Source organism: Heterodontus francisci, chromosome 20 (assembly GCF_036365525.1).
Source record: "Heterodontus francisci isolate sHetFra1 chromosome 20, sHetFra1.hap1, whole genome shotgun sequence".
Classification (NCBI taxonomy): domain Eukaryota; kingdom Metazoa; phylum Chordata; class Chondrichthyes; order Heterodontiformes; family Heterodontidae; genus Heterodontus; species Heterodontus francisci.
Genome location: NC_090390.1, coordinates 83,161,456 through 83,182,570, shown reverse-complemented (window position 1 = coordinate 83,182,570; position 21,115 = coordinate 83,161,456). Strand labels below are relative to the sequence as shown.

The 21,115-nt window shown below is 43.9% G+C and overlaps 1 protein-coding gene across 2 annotated transcripts in view; it reads right to left on the bottom strand.

Moving 5' to 3' along the window:
- Positions 1-21,115, bottom strand: part of mms19 (MMS19 homolog, cytosolic iron-sulfur assembly component) — a 104,356-nt gene that overhangs the window by 49,771 nt on the left and 33,470 nt on the right. For both annotated transcript variants that reach the window (XM_068053140.1, XM_068053141.1), the window contains exons 8-19: positions 16,840-16,901; positions 15,886-15,972; positions 14,258-14,332; positions 12,390-12,467; positions 10,974-11,112; positions 9,333-9,487; positions 8,357-8,435; positions 7,737-7,862; positions 7,481-7,562; positions 6,170-6,267; positions 4,739-4,897; positions 1,971-2,126 (exon numbers count right to left, since the gene is read on the bottom strand). In XM_068053140.1, coding sequence (XP_067909241.1) covers positions 1,971-2,126; positions 4,739-4,897; positions 6,170-6,267; positions 7,481-7,562; positions 7,737-7,862; positions 8,357-8,435; positions 9,333-9,487; positions 10,974-11,112; positions 12,390-12,467; positions 14,258-14,332; positions 15,886-15,972; positions 16,840-16,901 — 1,296 coding nt within the window. The remainder of the gene's footprint in view (positions 1-1,970; positions 2,127-4,738; positions 4,898-6,169; positions 6,268-7,480; positions 7,563-7,736; positions 7,863-8,356; positions 8,436-9,332; positions 9,488-10,973; positions 11,113-12,389; positions 12,468-14,257; positions 14,333-15,885; positions 15,973-16,839; positions 16,902-21,115) is intronic.

Below are 21,115 nucleotides of genomic sequence, written 5' to 3'. Positions count from 1 at the left end.
CTGGTGATGTGGAACGTGAGGACAAGGGGAACTGTGTCACGGTTCTGGGAGGGAAGGGATGAGGTGAGGGCAGAAGTGTAGGAAAAGGGTTGGACACGATCGAGGACCCTGTGTGGGTGTTGGGGGTGTGTGGGGAGAGGTGGCGAATCCTTGGTTGAGGAAAAAGGAAGACATATCAGAAGCACTGTTGTGGAAGGTTGCATTGTTAAAACAGATGCGACGGAGAAACTGAGAGAATGGAATGGAGTCCTTACAGGAGACAGGGTGTGAGGAAGGGTACTTGAGGTAGCAGTAGGAGTCGGTGGGCCTATAATGAATATTAGTGCTTTTTGTTAACTGTGTTTGGGAAGAAAAGAGAGAGGGAGAGAGAGAGAGCACGAAGCGAGAAAGCTTCGAAAAATGCAAACCGAACTCCCACAGAGGGGGCAACAAACAACAGTTTGGTAAAGTCCCAGTACAATTCCCAACTTGTGATGATTTAGCTGATCTGCTTTTTGAGTCCAAAATATAAAAAAAATTGTTAACATCGATATAATACTCCATATATTATATAAGAGGAAGGTTAAAACAAAAATGGGAGAATGAGCAAGTGTTAGTTCAGTGTTTGAGTGCATGCAGAAGGGTTGGGTTCAACGCCCTGCAGTATTTCCACACAATTAAAGGATCAATAATAGCTTTGAAAAGGGAGGCAAATAAATACTTAAATGAAATTTAAGAGGGAAGGTCGTGGGAATGAGTGGATAACTCTCTCAGAAAGCCACAGACTGATTACCTTCCTCTGTCAATGGAGTTGAGAAAAAACATGCTTTAACTCTACCTATTATCAGGGAACTGTTTTTAAACAGATGAGAAAAAAAAAGTGTGCCTTCAAGATTCTGTTTAAAAACAATGTGCCTTTAAGACTGAGCACAATGTGCCAGCAGCTGCAGCTGTTCCCGAAGCAACAACAGGAGACGTGCTGTGATATAACTTTTGACTGTGTTAAAACCAGCTTCAACCGGTTTGAACTAGAGAGCGAGAGAGAGAGAGAGAGACACCTGCGTAGCATGCCTGCCTTGAGGGAAGAGAATTCTCTCAGCAGAAATTCTACAATGAGCCACAGGCTGTGTTAATTGCCTAAAAAGAAAAAAATCCCGTTTGAAGAGAACATTTGTATTGCTGGAGGTATCAAAAATTCCTTTTCTTTACTTCCAATCTAAGAGTCTTGGCTTCAAGATTGACTCTCTCTTTACTGATTCTGTTTTTGGAAATTTTCAGTAAAGTTTTGACTGAAATCTACCAATTTAAAAATCCAAATAATAGACCTTTCTTTATACTCCGCGTTGAAGGAACTGTGTGACGCCTGCTGCAGCCAAAGTGCTTTGAATGTCTATCAAGTAAAGGCTGTTCATCAAATCCGTGTGGAGACTTCGAGTGGCATCTGATTGTTCTAATCTGGACACCTCAACAATCTGATGAACTCAAAGACTTATAACCCAGTTATTTATTTATTCTTAAGAAACAGCTAATTTTTTAACACCATTTTTAAAACCAGTTAACCGTTGAATGTATGTGTGTGAATGGGAAAGTTATTAGGTCTTTAGACATAAATTTATCTTAATAGTGTTTAAGATTTAGTTTCTTAATAAATAGTTAATTTGTTGCCTAAAGATACCTGGTTTGGTCTATTTTTATTCTGAGAGGTGGGGGTGGGTGGGTACTAAAGTGTTTAATTTGGCTGTTTTCTGGTTAGGTGGGAAAACGTTAATAAATATGCTGCAACCTGTGGAGTAATGGGACTGAATTGACAGTGCATTGCTCTGCCTTGATTGTAATTATTTCATACAATAACATAAAACACACATGGAAGCTGCAAGTTATCAGAAAAGTAAACAGTCCCATCCCCTCCCCTGCCCTGATAGGGAGTGCTTAGTGGGATGCTTCAGGATGCTGGCTTGTGTTTGGGTGCAAAATTGCGAGATGATGCTTACCTTGCACAGCTGCCTGGACAGCCAGTCCCAGCAGGCACGGGATGACCATTTGATGAAAGTACTGGCTGCTCTCTCCAGCATTCCGGCAGCGTTCTGCCACCACCTGCAGGCTCTGACAGGTCAGGATGGCCATGTCGCTCTCAGTGCCTGAATTGCCTGCAAGTAAAATGGTCAACGCAGTTAGGCATCCCGATGGTGAAGCTCCAGCATATGGTGCCATTGAGCCATGCCTCGCAAAATCCTAACATGTAGAGAGCAACATAGCCACTTTGCCCTCCCCAAAGTCCTTCGCTTTAAGGTGCTTTCACACGGGAGGGGTGGGAAAGAAAAAGACCTGATTTTATATAGTGACTTTCACAACCATAGCATGTCCCAAAGTGCTTTACAGCCAATTAAATACTTGTTGAAATGTAGTCACTGTTAGAATGTAGAAAACGTAGCAGCCAATTTGCACACAGCAAGCTCCCACAAACAGCAGTGTGTTAATAGCCAGGTAATGTGTTTTAGTGTTGTTGTTTGAGGGGCACCGGGGAGAACTCCCTGCTCTTCCTTGAAATAGTTCCATGGGATCCAAGTAGGCAGACAATGCCTCCGTTTAATCCAAAAGACGGCACCAACAGTGTAGCACTCCTTCACTGGAGCGTCAGCCTTGATTTTTGAGCTCAAATCCAAGTTGGAGCTGCAGGCTGACAAGTCCCTGGGTCCTGATGGACTTCATCCTTGGGTCCTAAAAGAAGTGGCTAGTGAGATAATTGAAGCGTTGACTTTAATTTTCCAAAATTCCCTACATTCGAGAAAGGTTCCATTAGATTGGAAAATAGCAAATGCAACTTCTTTAATCCAGAAGGGAGACAGACAAAAAGCAAGAAACTACAGGCCAGTTAGTTTAACATCCATCATAGGGAAAATGTTAGAAGCTATTATTAAATATGTTATAGCAGGGCACTGAGAAAACTTCAAGGTAATCAGGTAGAGTCAACATGATTTTGTGCAAAGGAAATCATGTTTAACCAATTTATTGGAATTCTTTGAAGAAATAACATGTGCTGTGGAGAAAAGGGGAATCAGTGGATGTACTGTACTGATTTTCAGAAAGCATTTGATAAGGTGCCACATCAAAGCTTATTGCGGAAAATAAAAGCTCATGGTGTAGGGGAGTAACATACTGGCATAGCTGGAAGATTGGCTAGCTAACAGGAAATAGACAGTAGACAAAATTGGGTCATTTTCTGGTTGGCAAGATGCAAAGAGTCGTGTGCCACAGGGATCAGTGCTGGGTCCTCAACTTTTTACAATTTATATACATGACTTGGATGAAGGACCGAAGGTATGGTTGCTAAATTTGCTGATGACACAAAGACAGGTAGGAAAGTAAGTTGTGAAGAGGACATATGGAGACTACAAAGGGATTATAGATAAATTAAGTCAGTGGGCAAAGATCTGGCAAATGGAGTATAATGTGGGAAAATGTGAAATTGTCCATTTTGTCAGAAAGAATATAAAAGCATATTATCTAAATGGTGAGAGGTTGCAGAGCTCGGAGATGCAGAGGGGTGTCCTAGTGCATGAATCGCAAAAGGTTAGTATGCAGGTTCAGCAAATAATTAGGAAAGCTAATGGAATGTTATCATTAATTGCGAAGGGAATTGAATACAAAAGTGAGGAGGTTATGTTTCAGTTATACGGGGCTTTGGTGAGACCACATCTGGAGTACAGTACTGGTCTCATTTAAGGAAGGATGTAAATGCGTTGGAAGCATTCAGAGAAGGTTTACTGGACGAATATCTAGATTGTCTTCTGAGAAAAGATTGGACAGGCTGACCTTGTATCTGCTGGAATTTAGAAGAGTAAGAGGCGACTTGATTGAAACATAAAAGATTCTGAGGGGTCCTGACAGGATGGATGTGCAAAGAATTTTCCCCCTTGTGGGAGAATCTAGAACTAAGGGTCACTATTCTAAAAAAAATAAGGAGTCACCAATTTAAGCAGGGAGGTCCCCCAGAGGGTCATGAGTCTTTGGAACGCTCTTCCTCAAAAGGCAGTGGAAGCAGAGGCTGCAAATATTTTTAAGGTAGAGGTAGATAGATTCTTGATAAGCAAGAGGGTGAAAGGTTATTGGGGGTAGGCAGGAATGTAGAGTCGAGGTTACAGTCTGATCAGCCATGATCTTTTTGAATGGCGGAGCAGGCTCGAGGGGCCTACTCCTGCTCCTTGTTCGTATACCCTGGAGTGGACTTAAGCCCACAACCATCTGACTCAGAGGCAAGAGTGCTACTCATTGAGCCATGGCTGAAGGTGAAGGGGACAAAGAAAATCAAATTGTACCAATATCACAGCATGTTGAACCTCATCCCCCTCTAGCTACCCACTCTGTTCCATTTTTAAAAGAATTTGTTCTAATTATGAGATACTTATCAGTACCAGGCTGTTGACCACTTTGTTTACCTCTAATTTACCTGCTCCGGCCTCCTTCCAATGCTGGAACATTGAGTTCTCAGCCTTTGAATACCCATGCCTTTTACTCTGTTGTTCCCTAACCCCAACCAGACATCAATTCTAACCAGAGGCAGAGTTTCACAAACCTCATCACAGCTGAACAGATACAGCTGGCTTTGAGGAGCTGCAGCAAAAGCTCCATTGACAAGACTTCAAAGGGAATAAATACAGTCTCTCCCGAGTTTTAATTTGGAGAAATGTCTCAGATTTCAACATCTCCCTCTGCCCCACCAACCCTTTGATAAGAAGCACACTGCTTTTGTAAGATTCACCTTTTTGTAAATTGGTCAGATGCTGCAGTAGGACTGGGACAGTCCTCCTCACTATACTGGGGTGCGTGGAGATGGCAGCCAGAGCTTGAATACTGCGCTGATGCTGAGTGCTCCCAGACCGTGCAGAAGGTTCATCGCCATCCTTCACTTCCATTGGCTCTAGAAATATAAAGATATTTATAACTAAAATATTCAAAGTTAGGTACCCCTTTGATTATTGTCCCCAAATGTCAAGAACATATTTGAGAGGCTTTTCAAGTGACCTCCAATGCCAGTTTCACTAGCTCAGGGAAGGCAGGGCAGCATGTGTCAGAAGTGGAAAAATGTCACCGTGGTATCAAGCAGGGGCATTCTTCAGATAGAGTGAGGCAGATTATCAGGGGCCAAAGCATCTAATCCATGCTCTATGTAACCTAGGAGTGCTTGATATAAGAGTATGAGGGAGGTTCACTTTGTATCTAACCTGTATGGTAGGGGAGCATGAGGCAGCTTTGCTTGTACCGAAACCAGAATTGATTGATGGGGCGCCGCTGAAGGTTCTTCAGTTTTGTCTTTAACTTAATTGTAGTTGACCTGAGGATGCTTGATCCAGATTAAGATCACCCCATAAGTACTGGATTTGCTGCTGCAAACACACTCATGCTGGATCTCAAGCCTGCAGCATACGATCATGCCCACGCTTCTAGTTAACAGAGCAGCTAACAAAAGGTGTTGGTGGTTTATTGGGCCACCATTTTGTTAACAGGAACTCTGGGCAGGGCCAATCTACTGTCAAGTAATCACTGTAGGCACAATACACTTGGGCAAGAGTCAATCGAATGTTATGTGGAACATGATGCTACCCAAGTGTTTAGCATCAAGGAAATGTCATGCCAAAGCTTGCAGTAGATCAAGGTCATTAATGTAAAAGTATTCTGGGATCCTCCTCAATGTGCTTTTGGTGGCACGGGAAGATTTGGAATAATTTTTGTTTTGTAAACGACATTAATCGGAGAACTGGAGTACAGCATTCAGTTCTGGTCACCACACTTTGGGAAGGATGTAAATGTCCTCAAGAGAATGCAGAGGAGGTTTACCAGAATGGTTCTTGGAATGGAGGATTTTAGTTACATATGCTGCCTGAAAGGGTGGTGGAAACAGATTCCATACTAATTTTTCAAGAGGAATTACATATTCATTTCAAAGAGGAGACATTTGCAGGGCTATAGGGAAAGAACAATGGGAATGGGACTAATGGGATACCTCCTTCAAAGAGATACACAGGTATGATGGACCCAACAAGTTCCTCTGCACAGTATGATTCTGAGTCCACAACAAGGGACTTGGCGTGTCCAACAGCCTTTTAGCATTCCAAGGCTTGTTACATCTTTGTGTAACAATCTGTACTAAGATGAAATCAACAATAGCCCTGAACACAATTGTGAGATATACCCGTGTTTAGCTCTTGCATCATTGCTGGGACCATCTTGCTGATGAAGGCGGAGGGATGGATTGCAGAAATGGTAGTGGAGGTTTCCAATGCTGCAGCACTAAAAAAAAGGTTTTAAAAAAAAAAATCAGTTACTTGTATTTGTATAGCACCTTTAACATGCCCCAGGACACTTCACAGGAACTTAATCAGACAAAACATTGACACTGAGCAGCTTATGAAATACTAGGACAGGTGGCTTGGTCAAACAGATAAATTAAAGAGGAGTGGGAGGCGGAGAGGTTTGAGGAAGGTGGCAGGGGGGGTGGCGGGGTGGAGTAATTGCAGAGCTTAGGGACCAGGCAGCTGTAGGCACAACCGCATATGGTGGGACGAAGAAAGTGGGGGATACAAGCAGCCAGAGTTGGGGGAGTGCAGAGATCTCAGGAGAATTGTACAGCTGGGGATGCCATGGAGGGATCTGAACATGACGAAGGGATTTAAATTTGAGCTGTACCTTGCACAGAGGTTGGTGGGATTGCATGCAGATCACCTGCACATTGCATGGCCAAAGTGGGGGCAGCAGGCTGAATTGTGGATCAACACCACAATCCCTCAGGCTGTCGAGTTCCTGACCTCAGCCTCATCGCTCATCAGGGAGATGTGGAGACCAAGTTCTTTAGTGTGAATCGACATCTCCCACTCCGACAGGATTTCAAACCTTCTCTTGCTGAAAGAGTCAACTGCTTGTTCGAACACTGAAGGGGGAGTTCTCCTACACCTCACCCACACAGCTATTATTTGTACTTGTGAGCAGCAATGGCGCCGTCTGCATGCAGTGGGGAGGAGGGGAGATGGAGGGGAAATGAGATGGATGGCATAGCCAAGCTCAATCCCTTCCTCAGCCAATGTTGATACCAATGTCCTGCAGGGTCCATTGAATGGAGATCAGGAGTGGTAACCCTGGCAGCTACCACTTCCTCCTGACGCTCCGTGGGTACTGAGACCAGCAGTACCACCTTTAAAGCCATAGTGGCTGAAATTAGCTGACTCAGCTCAGCCATGGGATTAAACCATTGGATGCTCCTGGTCTGTATGGCATCAAGCTACTTGCTACTGTTGACCAATTAAGCCCTTCAAGTGTCCATCCCCCATATCTCTTCCAGAGCTAGGAAATTAATTTTAGTCTATCTGCCATATACCACATGGCTGCTCCTAGAATATTCCAGATCTTTTTTGCTGTCTGTAACTGGACACTTAAGATTTCACCAGAGAACATATGGCTCAGAGCTATCCCTGTAGTATCTAAAACAGAGACAATTAAATATCCTCACCAAACCTGGGGGTCATCTTCCTGTAGGATCAGTCTGTTCAAGTGATCTACAGTCAATTCGATGTCAGATGGGGACAGCAAATCTAGGGATGGAGAAATCCATGAAGACAGACATAGAGTAAAACAACAAACAGTAAACAGAGATGGTCACAGCAGCACTGCACCACTCAGCCAGCCTGCCATTCGATTGAGTGCAGTCAGTAAATATAGAAAAATACTACATCTGTGCATGTGTGAGAATCTAAAGGAGATATAACCTTGCTGTGATCCCAGAACTGCTAAAGTGCTGGTCCCCACCGTCTGTAACTGAACACTGGAGTCGGTCAGCGCAGAGAATACCAGGAGACAGAGCTGATCCTTAAAGGCACACAGGGGATTCTCATCTGCTGGTGGGAAAAGAAACGGAATTAAAAATCAGAGACTAATATTCTAATTCTCTGTCAGACTTGCCCACTACCCGGTTTCATTATTCAGCAACAACTTGCATTTACCTAGTGCCTTTAATGTACAAAATATCCCAAGGTGCTTCAAAGGAGCATTATCAAACAAAAATTGACACCAAGCCACATAAGGAGACATGAGGACAGATGACCGAAAGCTTGGTTAAAGAGATAGGTTATAACCAGAGTTTTATGGCAAGAGGTGGGGAGACTTAGGAAGGGAATTCCAGAGTTTAGGGCCCAGGCAGCTGAAGGCACGACCACCAATTGTGAAGCAATTAAAATCGGCTGATGTGCAAGGGACTGGAATTCCCTCGATAACCTCCTGCCACATCACGGGGGTGGGTGGGGTGGGGTGGGGTGCGGTGGGAATGGTGAACATGCAGGCCTCCCTTCCAAAGTCCAACAACATCTGGTCTGAAGAAAATCCAACCCACCTTCCTCATCTCGGTCCCATTTATGGATTAGTTTAATAAAAACCTTCAGTATTCCCAGGATTGTCCAACGTTGGCTACTCTGCAAGAAAAGAATGTCTTACCATTAGTTCCATTTAAAAGGAATGACAGGAAGGAATGCTTGCCTTTACACAGTGCATCACTGTGCCAAAGTTTCAAAGTGCTTCACACCGAATTAGTTTTATTTGTTGGAGCAGTGAGATCATGTGGGGAAACCTGTCAACTATTCTGTGACAGCAACATCCCACAAACCACACCAGGATGAAAGGCTAGTTAACCAGTTTGTTGCTGGTGCTTGGAGAGGAGGAAATGTCAGCTGAGACACCACTACGCTCCTGCTCTTCGTTACATAGCTCTACAGAGTCTTTAACTCCCACCAAAAACAGGACAGCACTTCCAACAATCCTTCAGCAGGAGTGTTCCGGAAAGGAATACAAGAGCCTGATTGAACTATCGCTCCTCGTGAAAAGCATGGGTTGACAGCACAGTGCTAGATACAAAGGCCAACGTCATGAAGTGCATGAACCCAGAATTTTGACAGGTTATTCAACTGTGCATGGCATCACAGACATAGTTGAGGTTACCTTCAAGTTAAGGCTATTTCCAACAGGGCTTCACTAGACAGCGATTGGAAGTGAGATCCTGAGGACAACTGCGGCATTGTATGACAACACAAAACGGCAGTGAGATCAACAACCAGATATGGTGGTGCTGGTTGAAAGACGGATGTTGGTCAGGACATGGGGAGAACTGTCTAATGGCCTTCAAACCATGGGATCTTGAACATCCAGATTAAGGGCTGCTCAGGACCCTGAGTCAACAACCTCTCTGAAAATGCAACACACTCTGGAGTAAGGCAATGGACTACTGGTCCAGATTCTGTGCCCATGGTTCAGAATGGGGCCTCTACATGTGGTATTTCTGATCAAAAGTAGGATTCCATCCTTTCTCCCTTTACCAGTTTATGTTTGTTGAACTGTTCCAGTAACAGAGGGAAGATGCAGCTGCTGATCTTGGAGCATGCTCTATAGGAAGCACTCGCAGCCGCCTGGAGAAGCTTGGCACTCGGCCACACGAGCTTCATGTCCGGTTCACATAGGTGATGCTTGCAGTCTGAGGAGAGGAGTCAAGGGGACAGATTTCAGAGACGGACAACTGCAACAAAATGTAAATTCAAAACAAAACAAAATGCAATGATGTGTCCCAACGCCAAAGCATGCCCCATGGCAGTAAGCAGGCAGAGGTTTTAATTACCAGGCCACTAAGATCCCTGTCAGGAATCAGCAATTGAAAGCCGCATGCTTTGGACAGTCAGTCCATCAATACGGCATTATGTGCCTTGTAATTGTGAAGACCCAGGCAGTGAGCTATGTTGATTGCTGTCTAACTGGTGTACCCAAGCAGAATTAAATCAAGAGCATCAAAAAGCCAAAGTGAATCAAACACGGTCATCAACATCAACCCTCAAACACTGGATGCCTATGAGCAGGAGGAGACCGTTCAGCCTCTCGGGCCTGCTATTCAATCAGATCATTGCTGAGCTGCACCTCAACTCCATTTACCTGCCCTTGCTCCAAATATCCCTTGATACCCTTACCTAACAAAAATCCATTGATCTTTATCTTGAAAACTCCAACTGTCCCCAAGCATCCGCAGACTTTTGGGGATCTTTTTTGGATTCCACTAATCTTCGTGGAAAAAATGCTTCCTGATTACCCTCCTGAATGGCTTGACTCTATTTTTAAGATTTGTGTCCCCCTGGTTCTGGATTCCCCCATCTTGATCAGATCTCAGCTCAATCTCCTAAACTCCAGGCAAGTTTATGCAACCTGCCCTCAAAAGTTAAACACTGAAGTCCTGTTAGAATTCTGATGAATCTGCGCTGCACCACCTCCATGACAAATATATCCTTCCTGAAGTGTGGTGCGCAGAACTGCATGCAGTTCTCCAGATAGGGTCTGATCCAAACCAAGCAAACAGAACAGCCACAGGGAACCACATTGAGGTGGAGACCATTGTTCAAGAGAGAAAGAAATAATTTGGTTATACGCAACGCCAATTGAGGAAAATGGCAAAAATAAAAGTCAAGCAACAAAGAATAAAAATATTTTCACTGATCTCACAGGCATGTATGCAGAGGTAATGAGAACTACTGCAGTGAGCTAGTAAATAGCAGCACTGCTACATCAGGTCGAACAGGTCAGAAATTTGTTCAAAGCTTTTAAATAGCGACAGTTTGATGTATTGCTATCCAACGAAAGCCTTAAGCCACTTTCAGCAGTTTGCTGCAGTTTGAAGGTCACACTCCTGCATAAGGGGGTTTTACAGGGTTAAGACACTGACACATTAAAGGGTGCTTGAGCTAGGTTCATCAAGACTTACGCTGAAGATACCTGACCTTTAGAACTGCTTGATGCAGAAACTAGATGAGGAAAATGGAAAGTGTTCTGCTCCTCATCACCAACATCCCTCACTTTGGAGTACAAAATTAACAAAGATTCAAACACCTCTATTCACTGAAATATTAGGCTGCCGATTATTTCTGTACTGATTCACTGAGATCGATCCCACTGGACACAATGTGGGGTCTCATGCATACCTTGCAGAACATTGTTGAGGAATGCATCCAGGCTATCCTCTGCATCTGAATCGATGACTGACTTGGACAGGCTAGTCGACAGTGCTTGGAGAGCAGCAAGACCTTCCGTCTCAATCTTTTCACTTGCTGTCTGAAAGACCTAAATAAAAAAAAAAATTAAGGCGACCTTCTATATGTAATGGTCAAGATGGGTCATACTGATCCCCCACCCCACCACAAATGAAACATGGCACATAACCCATAGTTTTAATGTCACTGGACTAGTAATCCAGAGACCCGGGATAATGCCATGGGGACAGGTTCAAATCCCACCACGGCAGCTGGTGGAATTTAAATATAATTGATTGATAATACCATTAATTAAAAATTTGGAATTGAAAGCTAGTCTCAGTAATGGTGCCATGAAACCATCATTGATTGTCATAAAAACCCATCTGGTTCACTAATGCCCTTTAGGGAAAATTATCTGCCATCAATACCTGGGTCTGGTCTACATGCGACTCCAGACCCACAACAATGCGCTTGACTCTTAGCTGCCCTCTGAAATGGCCTCACAAGCCACTCAGTTGTCAAGAGAAATTAAGGATGGGCAACAAATGCTGGCCTTGCCAGCGATGTCCACATCCCATGAAAGAATTTTAAAAAACAAATAAATCTGGCTTTATAGCACTTGTAGTCTCGAGGCCACGTGAGGAAACCCTCAGGGGTTTGAACCACTATACACAGAGTGAAAGTCTCCCCTTCACTGTTATCCAAGTGTCTCACACAGGAGAAAGGCTTGGAATAATCTCAACCCAGTTCCCAGCGTGCACAGGTCCATAGATTAAATTATCCACAGAAATGCACAATTCATTAACTAGTTAATTCTGAAACACTACACAGATTTTACAGCCCAGAAACAGGCCATTCAGCCCAACTGGTTCATGCTAGTGTCAGTGTTTATGCTCTACGAGCTTCCTCCCACTCCTCTCCATCTAACCGTAAGAGCATAATCTTCTATTCCTTTTTCCCTTCTGTTTATTTAGCTTCCCCTTCAATACTCTTTGCCACAACTACTCCCAGTGGCCTGGAGATGCACATTCGAATAACTCTGGGTCGTTTCTCCCAAATTGCCTATTTGATTTATTCCTAACTCTCATATTTCTGCCCCAGGTTTTGGTCTCCCCTTCAATTGGGAACATCTTCTCTACATCTACGCTATCAAACCCCTTCATAATTTTGATGACCTCTAGGTAAGTGCTGCACTCTCTCAGCACTGCACTGATTGTTTCAGTCTCTGGGATTATGTGCTTAATTCTCTGCAATGGGGCCTGAACCCTAAGCCTCTGACTAAGAAGATGACCAACTGAGCCCAGGTTGATACCTTAGGAGGTCACAAATAGATGGTGTACAGTAGCTGCGTATTCTTGTGCTTACCTCTCTGCGTATAGAATGCCAAAGAGCCGGTAGGAATTCTTTCAACTCTTTCTTCCTATAGTCTCTGCAGCACGCCGTCTACGAGGGACAAAGAACACAGGATGGAGGTTATTTTCGTTTATTGATTCTCAGGACGTCACAGACAAGACCACATTTATTGCTCATCATGGTGGTGGTAGCTTCCTTTTGAACTACTGCAGTCCATGTAGTGAAAGTGCTCCAACAGTGCTATCAGGTGCGGAGTTCCAGGATTTTGACCCAGCAATGATGAAGGAACGGCTGATATATGTCCCCGTCGGGCTGGTGAGAGAGACTTGGAGGTGGTGGTGTTCCCATGCACCTGATGCCCTAGTCCTTCTAGGTAGCAGAGGTCATGAGTTGAGAAGTGTTGTCAAAGAAGCTTTGGCGAATTGCTGCAGTGCATCCTGTAGATAGTACACACTGCAGCCACGGTGCGCCGGAGGTGGGGTGGGTAATACAGCAATGGCAAGTACCATACAATGACTAGTGATAAGTATCATCTACCCCACTTCCTATTTTCCAGAGGCAGACTCTTCCACTTCATTTCTACTGGGACAGAGACTGCAACCAGTGGTACTTGTTCTGCTCCCAGCTGTTTGCCAATGGCACTGTGAGCCAGCTGTAGGGAGGTACACGCCAGTAGCCGTGGATCAGTCCACCACCATTTCAGAGTATGGAGCAGCTCCACCCCACTACTGTGGCTAAGAACAGCAAGACAATGGCTCTTCCTGCAGAGCCCCGTCCATGGTCATTATAATAAAGTGCACTGAAATGATTCATCCATTGCTAACGGAAAACATAAATAGGTGAAATCTGGAACCAAAATAAATAGGATAGAACAACACCAAGAATATGGAATCAATAAGCACTGTCCCAATCTCAGGCAGGATGCACAAATCTATGGGAATTTGGAGACAGAAAAGAGACGGCTCAGTATTCCAGCTGTAGACACTCAGCCAAAAACTGCCTCCAGCTGATAGTCTAATCTGCCTTCTCCTCCTCTTAGATGCTGACATGCTTTCCTTGTGTTAGGAACATGTTCTGTTTTTATTCCATGTTTACCATTGGTGGCCAGTCCTTCAGTTGCCTCGACCCTAATTCTGGAATACCTTCCCTACACCTCTCCACCTAGCTTTCATCCTTTTAAGACACTCTTTAAAACCTACTTCTTCCACCAAACTTTTGGTCATCTGACAGAATATCACCTGATTTGGTTCAGTGTCATTTTGTTTTAAAATGCTCCTGTGAAGCACCTTGGAAGGTTTTATTACGTTAAAGCTGCTCTACATATAAAACTTGATGTCCATTTTTTTTCAACCTTTTCATTCTTTAATTAACACTTCACATTAGAATGATGGCAGCATTAGCTTCGGCGGGGGCAGCTCACAACCTATTGACTCAAGGGAAACATTTAACATACCCAAGAACCATTTGGGGCCCATCGCCCTTTCAGCTATACCTCTCCACAGGGCCCCGTCCCTCCATTTATGGCCACCTTGCTTGGGGCCATTCACTGCGCCCTCCCTTTTTCTTACCACCACGCTAAGAGTAAGCATAGAGAGAAAGTTAGGGAGCATGGTTGTATCTGCTCCTATAAGGCAATGAAAAGGGTTAAGTCAAACTGCATTGCTGGAAGTTTTAAAAGAACAATTGGTCCTCTTCAATCCATTCCCTTTACAAGTTTAAAAGTAGTTAAAATTATCTGGATTTGACCGTTTACAGTAGTGACCTTAAGGGGATAAGCCAGTTTAGTAACTCAACATCACAGTCCAGACCCAGTGTACCAGATGAACAATGCCATAGGAGATCCACTAGTAACACATCAGTAACTCGAACTTCTCACTTACCAGAGTCTGAAGGGAATCCACTTTGGCACTCTGAACATCCGAGTCCAACTTCTCTATCAGGAGCGGCAATAGGAACTAAGTGCACAAGGAGTGAGAAGGCCAAATTAAGAGAAACTCCTTGTGTAAAAAGGTGCCAGCTAAATTCATACAAGACAACTTGACCTGGCAGCAATAAGCACTCCCCCTCACCATCAGTCAAATAACTTGCCAACATTCAATGTCACAGGTCACACAGGAAGAAGGACCTGTTTCCTTATGATTTCTGCAACAGTTGACAACAGGATGAGACATGTTCAAATATCTGTTGTAGGCAGAGGTGGGAAATATAATGTTGCAGCCCCACAAGAACTCGCCGATTGAAATTGTGAAATTGCTAGCAAACAGATTAAGTATGTTTGTACTTTCTTAATGCATTGATTAATCTTAAGTAGGTTGAAAGATGCATCAAAACATTGCAGAGGAATGCCACAGGAATAAGCATGCATGTTTTATTACAGATATCAGGACAGCGATCACAGCTGCACAATGGGTAAGTTCTCTGTGTGGCAGGGAGACCAGGAAGGACCATCCCTGCAGGTGCAGAGAGAATTGCCTTATTACCACAGCAGCCCCAAACAAGTAACCTCAACTGAAAGGCACAGGTGGAGGCCATTTCGACCAATCACGCCTATGCCATGCTGCTGGACACCAGTCCCCCCACCCCTGGGCCTCCGCCCACTCCCTACCATGTGGCCACCTGCCCATTGCCAACTAACTGGCAACTATCACATTGGTATGGACCTGTTGGGCCAAATAGTATTTGCAGCACAGCAACAGGCCATGTAATACTCCCCCCAATTATCATACTAAGAGAAGGGGGCACAGTATGAATCAGAAGTTTTTTGGGGACCTATTTTCTCCTTTTCTTCCTTCCTGGAAGGATCACCTGCTTGTGGGTGTACAGTCCTATAAGCAACCTCCAGCAGCTCACCAAAGTGGCCATGTTTCGTGGGTAAGCTTGAACAGCAAGTGTCGGCAAGCTATATTAACTACACAAGGCGTCAGTGTCAGGCCAGATCCTTTCCTCATCAAGAAGTTCACACAGGGTATCTTCCAACAATCCTCTCTGCATCTGGTGTCCGTTAAGGGGAGATATAATTGAGATGTTCAAAATTATGAGAGTTTTGATAGAGTAAATAAGGAGAATCGATTTCCACTGGCAGGAAGGGTCAGTAACCAGAGGACACGGCTTCTAGGTAACTGGCAAAAAAGGCAGAGGGAAAACGAGGAAAAATTCTTTTATTTAGCACAGCAAGTTATGATGATCTGGAATGTGCTGCCTGAAAGGGTGGCGGAAGCATATTCAATAGTAACTTCCAAAAGGGAATTGGATAAATACTTGAAGGGGATAAAATAGCAGGGTTATGGGGAAAGAGCAGGGTAAGCGGGACTAATTGGATCGCTCAAAGAGCTGGCATAGGCAGAATGGGCTGAAAGGCCTCTCTTCTGTGCTGTACAACTCTAGTAATAAGTAACAGGAAAGATGGGATTGAACAGCTTGTGTGCTAAGTGTAGTGGTGTCTTTCGCCACATCTCAGTAGAGATGCTGAAGCATTGCAATGTCCAAGACACCAGATTACTCATAATACCTCTGCAAACCGGGGTGTGGCAGTAAGAACAGATTGTAGGCTCAGCACCAACTCCTCTTGAGATATTCCATGTGGGTCATTTGGAGGCTGCAAACAAGAGAGTGAAGTCAGATTCTCATATTAATGTGCACTCAACGCAATGCATTGGATTTCCTGAGAAGCATTTTTGCCAAGTTATTCCTTTCCTCCAATTGCTTTATTTGCATGAGAATTCCAAGGATCCAGTGGGATAGGGATCATCCAACTTCAACACAGCATTCATTCCCCCTCATCTCCCTCTGCCATTACAATTTCTTCTATTTTATTGCCAATACAATGCTCAAGGTTCCTCCAAACTCTCTTTCCCTCTGAACTTCAAAAGTAGTTTAACATATTTTCTGTTCCCTGCTAACCCAGTGTTGAAATCTGGACTCATCTCAAAGTCTCCTCCTCCAATCCATTCTTTCTCAGGGCCCCAAGACAAAAACTCCCTACTTCCATCCATCTTCCCTTCTTCCAAGAATTGACAGACTTCAATTCCCATACATAGATAAAACGTTAATGGAATTGGGAGGCAAAATTCAGAAACCCACCCCACAGATCCATCTAGTCACTAGAGCCTGCACTACACGGTGTCTGTTGACATAGAAAAGTTATATGGGAAATGTTGACAAAGCTATTTACAATGGTAAATGTCAACAGAAATGTGTTGCCCAAAATCATGCCAATAGGAGGCAAGATTTGTGAACAGGAGCTGCACAACCAATGCACAAACATTATACTTTAACTGGGAATCTGTTCTACAGATCTACTGCTCTTTGGAAACACATGGATTTTTGTCACCTTCATCAAAATTAAGAAAGGTTAAGTGCTATAATCTGCCAGGCCCTGCAAACTCTGCTTGTTTACACCCTTTGTACTCTAAACTGATATACTTAAAACACAAACCTGATGTCCTAATCAACATCGACTTACCGGTGTAAAATCAATGGGAAAATAGCATGAAGTGACCTCAAAGAGCTCCTCCACAAAAGTACCTGACAACACAAAGACAGAAATCAACAGCTAAGCAGAAGACATCAGAAACAGAGGCGGCGGTGAGAGGAGCCGGGATATAAAAGGAGCGGAGAGCGAGGCCCAACACAGAAGCGGGGACGGTGAGAGACGCTCTGTTCTGTTCTGTGGACCTGCTTGACCAGCAAAAAATCCAAGTGTGACGTCACAGGAGGGCTGGTAAGTGATTGGTGGGTATTTCTTTACTTCTTCAGTGTCTCGTGGTGTTGTTGTTTTTTTTTGGTTTTGGTCAAGTAATTTAAATCGGGCGATGTCATTACAAGTTAAGAGTACGCTCAAATAGTTTTTTTTTCCTTAAATACTCTTGATCCAAATTAATTAATTCAATCAAATAGAGATGGCTGGGCAGGTGATGTGTTACAGCTGTAGTATGTGGGAGCTGGTGGACGCCGGTGCGATCCACGGTGACCACATCTGCAGCAAGTATTGGCTGCTTGAGGAACTTCGGCTCAGAGTTGATGAGCTGGAGTCCGAGCTGCGGACACTGCGACACATCAGGGAGGGGGAGAGTTACCTGGACACTGTTTCAAGAGACAGTCACACCCCTTAGATTAATTAAATCCAATCTGGACCCTGGTCAGGGACAAGAGGGTGCGACTGTGGGTGAGGCAGGTATGGGGATCCAGAACTTAGCTTTGGAGGAGCCTCAGCCAGTCCCTTTATCCAATAGGTACAAGATTCTTGCTCCCTGTGTGGACGAGGGCACAGACTGCAGGGAGGATGAGCGAACTGACCACAGCACCGTTCAGAGTGCCATTCAAGTGGGGGGGGGGGGGGGGGAAAAGAGAAATGTAGTTGTAGTAGGGGATAGCATAGTTAGGGGAATAGATACTGTTCTCTGCAGCAAAGACAGGGAGTCCCGAAGGCTGTGTTGCCTACCTGGTGCCAAGGTTAAAGACATCTCTTCTAGGCTAGAGAGGAACTTGGAGTGAGAGGGAAAAGATCCAGTTGTCGCGGTCCACATAGGTACCAACATAGGTAGGACTAGGAAAGAGGTTCTGCTGAGGAACTATGAGCAGCTCAGGGCTAAGTTAAAAAGCAGAACCGCAAAGGTAATAATCTCCAGTTACTACCTGAGCCACGAGCTAATTGGCATAGGGTAAATAAGATTAGAGAGGTAAATGTGTGGCTCAAAGATTAGTGTGGCAGAAATGGGTTCTGATTCATGGGACACTGGCACCAGTACTGGGGAAAGAAAGAGCTGTTCCATTGGGATGGGCTTCACTTGAACCATGCTGGGACCAGTGTCCTGGCGAATCGTATAACTAGGGTTGTAGATAAGGCTTTAAACTAAATAGTGGGGGGGGGGGGAGGGTTCAATTGAAGGGAAGTTTAAAAAGTCGAATAGTAACGAGAGAGAAGAGGTGCAGGGTAGTGAAGGAGCATACATTATTCAGAGAGTGACAGGAAGGGAGAGAGAATACAAGCACAAGAGTACAGCAGAAATTAGAAGCAGAGTAGGTAAAAATGGTAAAAAGTCAAAGCTTAAGGCTCTTTATCTGAATGCACGTAGCATTTGTAACAAGATAGATGAGCTGACGGCACAGATAGAAATAAATGAATATGATTTGATAGCTATCACTGCAACGTGGTTGCAGAATGACCAAGACTGGAATCTAAACGTTCAAGGATATTCAATGTTCCAGAAGAATAGGCAGAAAGGAAAAGGAGGTGGGGTAGCTTTGCTATTAAAGGAAGGGATCAGAGCAGTTCTGAGTCATGATATAGGTGTAATAGATGATGTAGAATCAGTTTGGGTGGAAATAAGAAATAGCAAGGGAAAGAAATCATGGGTGGGAGTGGTCGCCTCTCTGCTGGACAAGATATGTCAGGAAATAATGGAGGCGTGTAAGAAGGGCACTGCAATTATCATGGGTGATTTTAATCTGCATATAAACTGGACAAATCAAATTGGCAAGGGTAGCATGGAAGATGAATTTGTAGAGTACCTCAGGGACTGTTACTTAGAGCAATATGTTGCAGAACCTACCAGGGAACAGGCTATTTTAGATTTGGTATTGTGTAATGAGGTAGGATTAATAAGAGATCTCATAGTTAAGGATCCTTTAGTGGGAAGCGATCTTAACATGGTACAATTTCAAATTCAGTTTGAGGGTGAGCAACTCGGGTCTAAAACCAGTGTCTTCAACTTAAACAAGGGCAATTACAGAGGTATGAAGAAAGAGTTGTCTAAAGCGGGCTGGGAAAATAGACTACAGGGAAAGACAGTGGATGAGCAAACATTTATTCCAGTCAGAAGGAAGGACTCGATGAGAATGATGAACCACCCGTGGATAACAAAGGAAGTTAAGGAGAGTATCAAATCAAAAGCAAAGGCGTACAATGCGGCAAAAACGAGTGGTAGGCCAGAGGATTGGGAAGTTTTTAGAAATGAGCAGCGGATGACTAAAAAACTAATAAAGGGGGAGAAAATTGATTGTTTTTATATTTCTTGCCAATTTACTCTCAAACAGTAAGAGCTTCTATGGGTATATTAAAAGGAAGAGAGTAGCTAAAGTAAGTGTGGGACCCTTGGAGGATGAAGATGCGGAATTAATAACAGGGAACTGGGAAATGGCAGCTAATTTAAACCAATATTTTGCATCAGTCTTCACGGTGGAGGACACTATAAACATCCCAACAATAGATGAGCAAGGTGTTAATGGGAGGGAGGAACTTGTAACAATCTCTATCACGAGGGAAAAGGTGCTGGATAAACTGATGGGACCAAAGGCAGACAAGTCGCCAGGACCTGATGGCCTGCATCCAAGGGTTTTAAAAGAAGCGGCTGCAGAGATAGTGGAGGCATTGGTCGTAATATACCAAAACTCACTGGATTCTGATAGGGTACCAGCAGATTGGAAAACCGCTAATGTGATACCTCTAATCAAGAAAGCAGGGAGACAGAAAACAGGAAACTATAGACCAGTTAGCTTATCAGTCATTGGGAAAATGCTTGAGTCGATTATTAAGGAAGAAATAGCAGGACATTTAGAAAAACATAATGCAATCAAACAGAGTCAACATGGTTTTACAAAAGGAAAATCATGTTTGACAAATTTGTTAGAGTTCTTTGAGGATATAACAAGCAGAGTGGATAAAGGTGAACCAGTAGATGTTGTGTATTTGGATTTTCAGAAGGTGTTTAATAAGGTGCCACATAAAAGGTTATTGCACAAAACAGGAGCTCAGGGTATTGTGGGTAATGTGTTGGCATGGATTGAGGATTGGCTAACACACAGAAGGCAGAGAGTCGGGATCAATGGGTCTTTTTCAGGTTGGAAAGCCGTAACTAGTGAGGTGCCGCAAGGATCGGTCCTAGGGCCTCAACTATTTACTATCTACATTAATGACTTACAGGAAGGGACAGAGTGTAGTGTATCCAAATTTGCAGACCAAAAAATAATAGGTGGGAAGGTATGTTGTGATGAGGACACAAAGAATCTGCAAAGGGATATAGATAGGTTAAGTGAGTGGGCAAAAACTTGGCGGATGGTGCTCAATGTGAGAAAGTGAGAGGTCATCCACTTTGGTAGGAATAAAAAAAAGGCAGATTATTAGATGGAGAAAGACTACAAAATACTGCAGTTCAGAAGGATTTGGGTGTTCTTGTGCATGAAACACAAAAGGTTAACATGCAGGTGCAGCAAGTAATTAAGAAGGCAAATGGAATTTTGGCCTTTATTGCTAGGGGGTTAGAGTTTAAAAATAGGCAAATCCTATTACAACTGTACAGGGTGTTGGTGAGGCCACACCTGGAGTACTGCGTACAGTTTTGGTCCCTGTATTTAAAGAAGGATACACTAGCATTGGAGGCAGTTCAGAAAAGGTTCACTAGGCTGATTCCTGGGATGAAGGGGCTGTCTTATCAAGAACGGCTAAACAGGTTAGGCCTTTATTCATTGGAGTTTAGAAGAAAGAGAGGTGATCTTATAGAAACACAAGAGATTTTAACGGTGCTCGACAGGGTAGGGGTTGAGATGATGTTTCCACTATTGGGGGAATCTGAAACTAGGGCACCTAATTACAGAATAAGGGGTCACACATTTAAAACTGAGATGCGAAGGAATTTCTTCTTTCAGAGGATGGTGAATCTCTAGAATTCTCAGCCTCAGAGAGTTGTGGAGGCTAGGTCACTAAATGTATTTAAGGAGGGGGTAGATAGATTTTTGAAATC